We start from the raw sequence: 10319 nt of genomic DNA, 5'->3' as shown, positions 1-10319 counted from the left end.
GAGGCTATTCTTGTTTGCATGAACATAAACTGCAGATAAAGGAGTCCAATCAGTTTATATGAACTAAATGTCTCGAATTTTGTTCTATCTTTTGATGTATTCTGAGCAATATGATCAATTTTCCCCCTCTCTCAGAAGGGAAAAGCTGCGAAGAACTTGTTAAGAAAAATCCTACAGAAGGCTGTTCTGGAACCAAACTCCACAACACGTCAACAGACTTAGACACTATTGGATCGGACAAATTTTCATAACCAACCTATTTTGAATTTTATTCCCAAAAACAGACCCATTTCAAACTTAATTTCAAAAACAGATTCAGTTGGTTGAAACTGGGTCGGTTTTTGAAAAAAAAGTTCCCACACTTCACGGGAGTTGAAGTCCCGTGAAGTTTTTTATATTAAAAAACTTCACGGGACTTCAACTCCCGTGAAGTTTGGGAATTTTTTTTCAAAAACCGACCCAGTTTCTGTCCAACTAGGTTGGTTTTTGAAATTAAGTTTGAAACGAGTCTTTTTTTGGGAATTTTTTAGCAAACAGGTTGGGTTTGAAAATTTGCCCCTATCGGATCCAGCCTACTGCACACTGAGCAGACTAAGCATCTTTCTCCAGTTAGTTTTTCAGGTAGTAAAATGCTGCATTGTCATAAAAACACTCTTTATAGGTTTCATCTATCACTTCTCTACACTTTTTCAGCCTAACAAAAGGTGGGGAGGCTATCATTGTTTGCATGAACATAAACTGCAGACAAAGGAGTTTTTCTTACCTATTGATTACTTCTCCTGAACCCACTTGTCCACTTTTCTTTGGCAAGAAATTTGATAGTAACTTTGGCGATAACCATTACAAATTATGCTTCCCAGTTGACCACATTTTCATTGAAAGGGCAATAATTATGTTTAAGCAGAGTATACGATCACAAAATAGCAAAAAAGAAGGGGAAAAAAGAATGAAAGGGAGAGAACGCCAAAGACAGTAATCCTAGCTTGTGGCTGTCAGTAAAAGAAGTAATATATGAAGACAAACTTGAAAATACATAATTACCAGCTGCAGCAGTATGTACTCTGATTCATAATTACCTTCAATAGTAATCTATCGATATTTTTGACAGGTAATACGGCATCCCAGAACTCCAATTTTGCAAGGAAATCTCTTCTGCTTTTAGATGAAATGGTTCAGTACCGACCAGTTTCAGACACGTGTTGGAAGTAAGTAAATCTATCCATGCAATCTCATGGTGGCAAGGCCTCTAGTGTAATTATTTCATAATTGCTAATGCAAAAAGGCCACGAAAAGTCTACAGCACAATTTACTGATTTGCTAAGGCAAAGCTGAATTGTGAAGTATGAAAAGTGAAATGTTTTGGAAGAAAATCTACCTAGAAAACTTACACTTCTGTGAATGGTCATTAGTAAATATCTACTCATTGCAAGTGATTAGCTAAGATTTCACACGTACTATCTGGTGACATACTAGATGATAACAATAGTTTGAATCTTCTAGTTGTAGAAATGGACATTAGCTGGTAGCAATAACTAACTGTAAAAAGAAAAGTAGATCAAAGCGCGGTCTCATATTGACACATTGTAACCTTTTACAACTTTCTTGATAAAATTTCATTCTAGGCTTGTTCTTTAGTCATCCAATCAATATTGATATCAATGAGGGAGAGCAACATGACAAACACATAAAAATCCCAGTCTAGAGCTAGAAATTTTTTGTTATTCTTTTTTGTAAGGCCCAAAAGAGGTTGAGTTTCGTCAAGTCATAAACAAAGTTAGTCTACAAGTCTAAGCTGAAACCTAAAAGATAGACATGCATACCAACATTAGATATGCATCAAAAAGATGCTTGAATAACTTTTAATTTGGAGATCCCAAGTTTAAGACTGGGTGAAATACATACACCCATTGTCAACACTTCAATAATCTGGACCTAAAGCCAAGTTTACATGAGTCCAAAAGCAACATGTTCATCAATGGCCGTCGAGAGGCAAGCCGTCCTGCTACAAGCTAGAGTCATCTGAGAACACCTAGTTGGTCAGGCACTCAGTCTCAATCAGATCGGGGTCAATTAACAAGACTAGACATCATGCATGAAGAGGAGCTGGGCAAAGAGAATGTTCAACCAATATAAATGACCACAGCTTTTTTTCCTGACAATTATAAATCACAGTCCAACTAAATACCACTGTCCACGTTAAACTTTTCCATTCTTCTGTTATTAAGTTTGTATTAATTGTAGATTTCTTAATATGTTAAATGCTTCAAATGGCAAACAAGTATTCATAATGGTGTCTACAAAATTATCATCCTTATGCATTTAAATAGACCAAAGTAAATACATAAAAGACATGCTGCTTTCTGTAATTCCCTAATAATTTAAGATAAAGCCAATTTCTAACATGGGCAACCATATTTTTTCACATTCCTTTTTGCAGGGGACGATTCATGATAAATTATCCACGTGATACCGAATATCCTATTGTTGCAGGAATTCTGGCTCATTTTCCGGGAACTGTAGCTCTTAAAGTTTACGAAACTGTGAAAGAATTAAGTGGTAAGGATATACGGGTTAAGCTTTGCCAGAGGAGGGATGTCTGGCCCAAACTTTACAGATTAGACCCTCCTGACTATAACGATGTCGGAGTCTACTTCATCCCATCTAAAGAGCAAAGGTTAGGCTGCTTCTAACATATTTTATATTTAACATGGGTAAATTACATATTAACATTTATGAGTATCCACTTTTCAAGGATAATTCCACATATTCATTTGACATTATTCCTATTGTAGGTTGGATGGGACATTTAGAAAACTTGTAGACCAGATGGATCGACAAGATTTTGCAATGCAAAGTAGCATGGAAAATCTCGAGCTGTTAATATTTACATCAGCACAACTTCCTCAGGATTCCACATGTGAGTTCAGTTTAAAGTTCTACAAAAAAAATTTAGAGTCCAATTTAAAAATTATCTTGGTTGAATTCATCAGAAGTTGAAGAAAGTGGCAGTTCCAAAATCTGAATATTGAATATAAACTTTTTCTTTGCAAATAATAGCCATGTTTTTGCTTGTCATGCCTTCATTTTTATTTATTTATTTATTGTTGAAAAAACAGTCATGACTCATGCCCAATTACAATCAGATTACATGCCAAACACATTCTGTCCAAGTATGATTCAATTTATATGGTTGGTTTTAAGAACACTAATAACCATTTGGTTATGATTTCAATGACGTCTTTCGTTAGCATTGCCCATGATTCATGCATTATCCTGCTAAAAAGTATGAAATACCTATGTTCTAAAACAAAACTGGCCTCCAAACGGAAAGTAGCTACAGGTGCGCTGGCGCGTTCACTAGATGTTTGGGTTTTCATTGATAACAAAATCAATTCTTCTATGCATTAGAAGGTTCTCTTCCTCTTGTGAGTTTACTCCAAATGACACACTGACACAATTTCAGCTAATCCTTTCAACTATTTTTGTTCTTTTTCCCATTGGACCAAAATCGTTGTTGCCATTTATGCCACATAAAGCTTTGTTTTCCTCTCACTTAAAATTTCCTAGAATCAATAGATATTTCTTGCTCTTAAGGAATACATATGCAAAGCTTCTTACAGGAATATATAAGGAAAATATACAGTTGGATGAAACACAACCAATATATTCCTAATATCATTATGCAGTTTTAACAAAAATAATCTGCATCATTATTCTAAGTGGTTACTTAATTTTTAAGCATTAAAAAGAGGTGTGGCTACTTTGTTAGATGAATATTTACATCAACCTAGTAACAAAAATTATCTTTATAACCAATGTCTCTTTTGAACTACTTTAACAAGGTATTTTCATATCATAACCTCTTGGCTGTCGTTTCCATATAAGCTAGTGGAAACATGCATACTTTGGAGTTGATGAAATAAATAATGGTCCTTCCTCTCTAGTGCGATAATTGTTTCCTCTCTTTTTTTGGTCAAATAATTCAGAGTTGATCAATTTTCCACCGAAGCTTATATTGAAAAGATCACAACTAAGAGGTTAGGGCACATAATCAAAGATGTTATGATATAACTATATTTTATTGGAGTAGTTCAAAGAAAACTTTGGTTATGAAGATAATGAAGCTACTATCTTGCCGCTTGCCGGAAACATTCTTCTAACATCCTCATCTAACTCATGCACATTCAGTACAGGGACTAGGGGAGGGTTTCATGTGGCCAGTCATTATTGGTTTTCGTTTTCCCTCGTACAATAAGCCTTGTTGTCTTTTGCTGAAAAAACATATGACAGCCTTGTCGGATGTGCGTGTGTTGATATTAACTACTCAAAAAGTAAAGATACTATATAATTTCAAATGGAGGACCCTCTACCTACAACAATTTTCAATCTTATTTCTTGGTTCTGTTCTTCCTCTATTATTTTATCCAACATGTCACCATTATCTGATAAGATTAAACTGACACTCCTCATTTCTTTTAGAGACAAAGGCTTGTGTTGCCTCCTGTAGTGCTGCAAATTTGTTTTGGCTCCGAGTTATAAACCTCATAGCTACCCTATCGTGCAAAATTCTAATAACAGGAAAGCAGCATCCACACTTCCTTATTTGAGTAAAATGATCTATCTCATCATGAAACTGTTATGGTTAATAGGAGATTCAGATTCAAAGCAGTACCTATGGATTAGGTTTCTGACTTCTATACTGGGGGAATTTTTCATCAAAATTCCAGTTGGTCCCTGGGGTTTAACCATCCTTTTGATAATCAAATCAGCATGTAAATATTTTTACTACTCAATAACTGTATAGACAAATGTAGATAAGTATGTCTATGCAAATGACTAACTCGCAATTCTGGAATGTGTTTCAGTGATTGGAGTAGCTCCAGATGCATGCTTGTGGGGAACTTTTCACCGCATAAGACCAAGAAAACAAGCAATACGAGATAAAGGAAAAAGTCCTTTAATTTCTACTGGCTCAGGGAGCACTGGTGGTTGTCAGGATCATGCTTCAGAATGCAGCTCTCAGTTCAAGGCTACTGCAGGAACAAAGAGACCTGTTCCTGAACCTGATGTTCCTCTTGCCAATAATCTAGGAGAAAGTACAACGTATGGCTTCTCTGGGTCTATTTATCCACCAAAAAGGAAGCTAAACTGTACGACTGGTTAAATATTCTAAGCAGCGTACAAAAGGTCGAAATATCATACGTGTGAGCAGTTGAAATTTTGGACAGGCGACCTCTAACATGGAGTAGATAATGGCAATAGGAACGAAAGTAGCATGGTGGAGTTGTGCACTAATGAAACTAGCAAGAAGGATGGAAAGTTAGTGTATATGAGGTTGTATGTTAAACAAAAGATTTCGTATCATTTGGTTTCTTCTTTTAATTATAATGACCTTACCCTATTCTCAACTTCTCATGCTTTTATCTCTATTTCCTAAAAATATTATTATATTGTCTCTGTTGTTTGGATTTATCTCTACATTTTTTACTGTTAATTCATCATTTTTATAAAAATGTGATGTATCTACTAAAACACACATTTAACTGATTCAATCTAAATTATTGGCACATGTGAGACTGTATTTAACTAATTGGTTGACAGAGCCCACAGATAAAACCAAAACCAAGAACATCTGCTGAATGATCACCATTCAAATAAATCTTGAAATACTGCTCCTTAAAGTTAGGAATTAAACTCGGGCCAGATAAAACCAAAACCAAGAACATCTGCTGAATGATCACCATTCAAATAAATCTCGAAATACTGCTCCTTAAAGTTAGGAATTAAACTTGGGTCATCTGATCGCTTTAGGAACAAATGTATACAAGTAACAATATATAAGTCCGACCAATTAAGTTAAAGCTTCATCACAAGAGTAAGCAACACATACACATACCTTTTAGAAGTGGTGCCTTAATAAATCGACAATGCTGCATACTGGCACATCAAGGAAACCTTAGCATCTTGCCTGTGTTCTCAGGTTTATTTTTGTGATTTGATATGATACTGTGTGAAATCAAGGAGGATAATTAAGAAGTGAACTTGAAGCAGATTATGTCAGTATAAGAATAATGTCCGCAACTGAGCTACGCTAGTGACTCTGAGGGAGAGTTACTATGACAATATGTGATTGGGTTGAAACCATTATGTATGTAATTGACTATAAGAGCAAATATAAATTTCAGATGCTGGTGAATGCATAAACAACTAAAAGCTACCCTAAGTAATGACAGTTAAATTTCTCTTGCTCAAGAAAATAAAAAGGCTGAACCATGGCGAATGAATAAATAACAAACTCAAAGTTCATATGATGCAAATCTCTCTTAGTCAGGGTAAAAAAAAGTCACTCCCTATGTCAATGGATAAAGAGTGAAAGTTGCATATAAATATGTGTCAGGCAACTAATGTGAATGATCTGGTTGCAGGAATAAGCAAGGTAAGTTTTGTCAGCAAAGGTCAATAAAGTTGAATTATGAAAGGAAACTAGCAAATACCTTATTCATGAGCCATTAAGGCAGAGGTTGGTACAAAAAGAACACGTTGGCAAAACAAACTTATCATCTTTTTTTCTTGTTTATTATTTCATAAAATTTACTGTTGTGGACTATTCATAAGAAAGAGGATTTGTTGCGGATTAAATGGCTTCATGGCCATTATCTTTAAACTGAGAATATTTTGAAGGTGCAACATAGAAGTGGGGATTCTTGGTTTTGGAGGAAACTGCTACATGTCGGGGATTGGATGCTATCTAAATGGGGTTCTGAAGTAGCAGCTATTAATCAACTTGAACAGTGGGAGGTGCATGGCAAAATTTGCATGTCAGCTGCTTATAGAGAAATTTACTCAGCTTGCAGTCAGCAGGTTCCTTGGCGTTCCCTTGTTTGGTATAATCTTTCCATTCTAAGGCACCAGTTTGTGTTATGATTGGCAATATGCGGGAGGCTCTTGACACAGGATAGATTACAGCATTTTGGGCTCCTCCATGACAGTGTTGACTGTTTGTATCTTGTGTCTTCAAGCAAATGAGAATGTAGATCACTTGTTTTTCCAATGTCTATTTGCTGCTGTAATGTGGAAGAACTGTGTTATGGGGATACTGGAGATCCTTCAAAATTGCAGGATGATGTGTTCTGGTTCTGTCAGGCTGGAAGAGGCATAGAAGTTAAGGAGCAGGTCTTATTTACTCTGTTTGCAGCTGCAGTTTACCATGTCTGGGCGGAGCACAGCAGGAGATTTCAGCGAAAGAGCTTTGACTGTTGATCAAATTGTGAAGCAGGTAAAAATTGAGGTGACTGCTACGGGAGTTGTGTGAATATCCAAACCCCCCCCCCCACCCCACACACCACACGTACACAAAGCGCCACCCACCCAAACCCCAAAATATAATTTATGGATTGAGTATTTTTAGATTATTTTTTTTTTGTCATAGCTGTGAGGCCTGATAATATGTACAGCTAATGAGAAATCGAAGATGTGCAGCTGATACTTGGAGAGTTTTGATAGAGCGTGTACAGCCCCGGGTACGCCTGGGTCGGATTATGTACCTAATCATTTCACTTGGTAGTGGAAAAAAGTATTCATTTACCCAAAATAAAGAGTGTATCCTTATTGAACACAACTATTTTTAGCTTGTTCTTCCCCATTTGTGGTATGGGTTCCCCCCTCTGCAAGTGTGTTGAGATAGAGGTTGAAGGATGGAGGTGGGAGTTGGTAGCAGTTACGTTTATAACCTGCAACCTTCGGCTTTCTAACATTATTTAAAAGAAAAAATAGAAATAGCGCAACTCCAAATAGAAGTTAAACCTAAGTAAAAGACATCGATTCTATAGTGTCAAGCTAAGTTGTAGGGGTACAGGTATGAGGATTGTTTTAAATTAAAATATGCATTATATAATTGAGCATACGCCTGTATATACATATGCATATATTCAAAATCCAAGAAGTTTTGATATGGGTACGCGTATGTGTCGGGTACGGGTAAGGCTTTTTATTTGAAATAGTCACGTAACAAAGGTGCCAAGCATCCACAGAAACGTCTTTGCCAAAGTTCAATAGCGGAAACGAAATAAGAGGAAGTAACAGAAATGTAAGTACCCTTTATAGGGAGTGAATCTGACTTATGTTTGCGTAGATATATTTCAGGCAAAAATAATGATATGTATGCCGGGCAAAGTCTAAACAAGGGTATTAAAACAGCACCTGCAAGTATTGAGATGAAGCAATCAAGCTCAGAAATTCTATTCCACTCTAGAGAACAATATCGAGGTTCCTTGGAATATTCTTGTCCTGGCCAAAGTGTCATAAAGTAAATTTGTAGTTTGAGATGATTACACCCCTTTCAAGTTATGTCGTTAATATTTTATTCAGAAAGTTCCACGTTTCCCATTATTTTCTATTTAAATGCACATGTAGGCATTTAATATCCGTTCTCCCCTTTTCTTGTCCTCTCTTTGTAGCACGTTAGTGTCGGTACGTTGTTGACAGCCATAGTTTGAATAGATTAAGGCAAAAGATTGGGAAATAAAGGCTTGTTCATACTATCTAGAAACCACCAAGCATTTGCTAAACTTCTATTAAGGGGAAACCATTCTCTTCACTTATATCTTAAGCTTGTCATCTCAGCTTGGAAACCTTGGCGAAAACAAGAGAAGTGTTCACTTTAATTGGCAAGACGTCATTAGACCATGATGATAATTAGGAGATTCCTCAGTGAAATTAATGTGGCATTGGCTTTAACATCTACATGGCAATGTTCATGTTCACCATAGGGTTTCAAGATGTCATCAAATCATGTTTTGAAAAACCTGAACAATCCATCTATATGCACACAGGTTACAAATGATTGACTGCCATATAGGTATGTTATACTTTCCATATAGTCATGATACTTATACTGCATGTAAAAATTGGAGCTCAGTAGACAGATTACTGGGAAAAAGTGCATAAATATATGCTGGCCCTTTATATACCATCTATCTGCTAAGCAGAGAATGATCAATGGTTGATTGAGAAAATAAGAAGAGGCATAAACAAGATTGATAAAGGGCATAACAAAATATCTGTAACGTTACATTTTTTGTTGTTGATTTGAAGAGTCTCGGTTACTTTCATTCAGCTATTTCTAAATTAAATGTTAATAACAAATGGCCCTTCTTAATGTAATAATTACACCATAGAAAGAGAACAGTCATTCAACATTTATTAATGATGAGGCTCGCAACTTGCGGTTACCAAGTTGGATTCTCTTCTTTCTAGGGTAAGTTCTTGCCTCTCTTTTTTTACATGTACACTTTCAACATACTGGTTTTTGGAGCTATCTGTGGTTTTATCAAGATACAATACATCTCTGCCAACAAAATTCACTTCCAGCAACCAGAAACCCTTTTATATCTTCCAAGACTTAGTTCCAGTATGCAAGGTTCTTGATGGAAAGGCGCCAAACTACCAATGACCAGCCCCACCCCGCTCCACCCAAAACAATAGCCCTAGCTCTAACAGAATGATTCCCAATAATATTGAAATCCTATGCACCAATGACTTCCATCACAAACCTTCTTATTCCATCTCATCCGCGAATGAACTATCTCTGTATGTAGCTGCATCGCTTAAGCAGGCAGACTGATAGATTGAAAGGTAATGCTATGAAGCACCACCTAAATAAATTATCACTGCATAGTCAATTTTTGTCTATTCAGCCAGTTCAAAGATCCTAATTTTTCGGTTTTGTCTTCTCATTCAACTATAATCAAAAATTCCTTTTTCACTGTATATCCACCCCAAAAAAATGGGTTTCCAACATATTGATGGGGATTAACAGTCAAAGAAGTGTGTCATGATAAACCTTCAGGTAAGATACTTGAAGGACTAACTTAATCTTCATGTGACTATTATAAAGTTAGCATAAAGAGGGCCTTTTGTGTAGCAGCGACTAACAACATAATGTCCTGTAATAACAACTGCACGCTTCAGTAAGGTAGAAATAACACCAAATAAAAAATTATTCTCATAAAAGTGTCACATATGTTGGGTACTTATTAGATTATTTATTCACCAATGGCAAGTATAAAGTCGGTAACTCAACTAATGCGGCAAAGGAAAACGTTAAGTTAAAACTGGAGGCAAGAGCAATATAATTTCTTAAATCAAATGCACCTCAATGCCAAGACAGGTCCCACATGTCCGTTGACTGTAACCAAAATGAGGCACACTTGGTGAACCGGACAGTTTGCAGCCATGTATAAAACATGCCCATTAACACTTAAAAAAGTCTCTGATATCTCTTGCAAGAGTAACATACTCTCCTAACATTACCTTGTTGC

General features: G+C 36.1%; 1 protein-coding gene and 1 long non-coding RNA gene across 3 annotated transcripts in view; one reads left to right on the top strand and one right to left on the bottom strand.

Annotated features, from left to right (window-relative positions):
• LOC109834155 overlaps nt 1-5408 on the top strand; it is a 10891-nt gene extending 5483 nt beyond the window's left edge. Inside the window, exons 7-10 of the mRNA XM_020402090.1 lie at nt 1109-1205; nt 2438-2674; nt 2793-2917; nt 4866-5408. Of these exons, the coding sequence (XP_020257679.1) occupies nt 1109-1205; nt 2438-2674; nt 2793-2917; nt 4866-5164 (758 nt within the window). The 3' untranslated portion in view covers nt 5165-5408. The remainder of the gene's footprint in view (nt 1-1108; nt 1206-2437; nt 2675-2792; nt 2918-4865) is intronic.
• Nucleotides 1-10319, bottom strand: part of LOC109834156 — an 11526-nt gene extending 1207 nt beyond the window's left edge. Inside the window, exons 1-2 of one of the 2 annotated variants that reach the window (XR_002245463.1) lie at nt 10153-10319; nt 5897-6006 (exon numbers count right to left, since the gene is read on the bottom strand). This is a non-coding gene — a long non-coding RNA (uncharacterized LOC109834156). Of the gene's footprint in view, nt 1-5705; nt 6007-10152 lie in introns of those variants that run through there. The other variant, XR_002245462.1, reaches the window with a different exon arrangement.

Source organism: Asparagus officinalis, chromosome 3 (genome assembly GCF_001876935.1).
Source record: "Asparagus officinalis chromosome 3, Aspof.V1, whole genome shotgun sequence".
Taxonomy (NCBI): Eukaryota; Viridiplantae; Streptophyta; class Magnoliopsida; order Asparagales; family Asparagaceae; genus Asparagus; species Asparagus officinalis.
The sequence above is the reverse complement of the archived record's forward strand: the minus strand, read 5'-3'. Positions and strand labels throughout refer to the sequence as shown.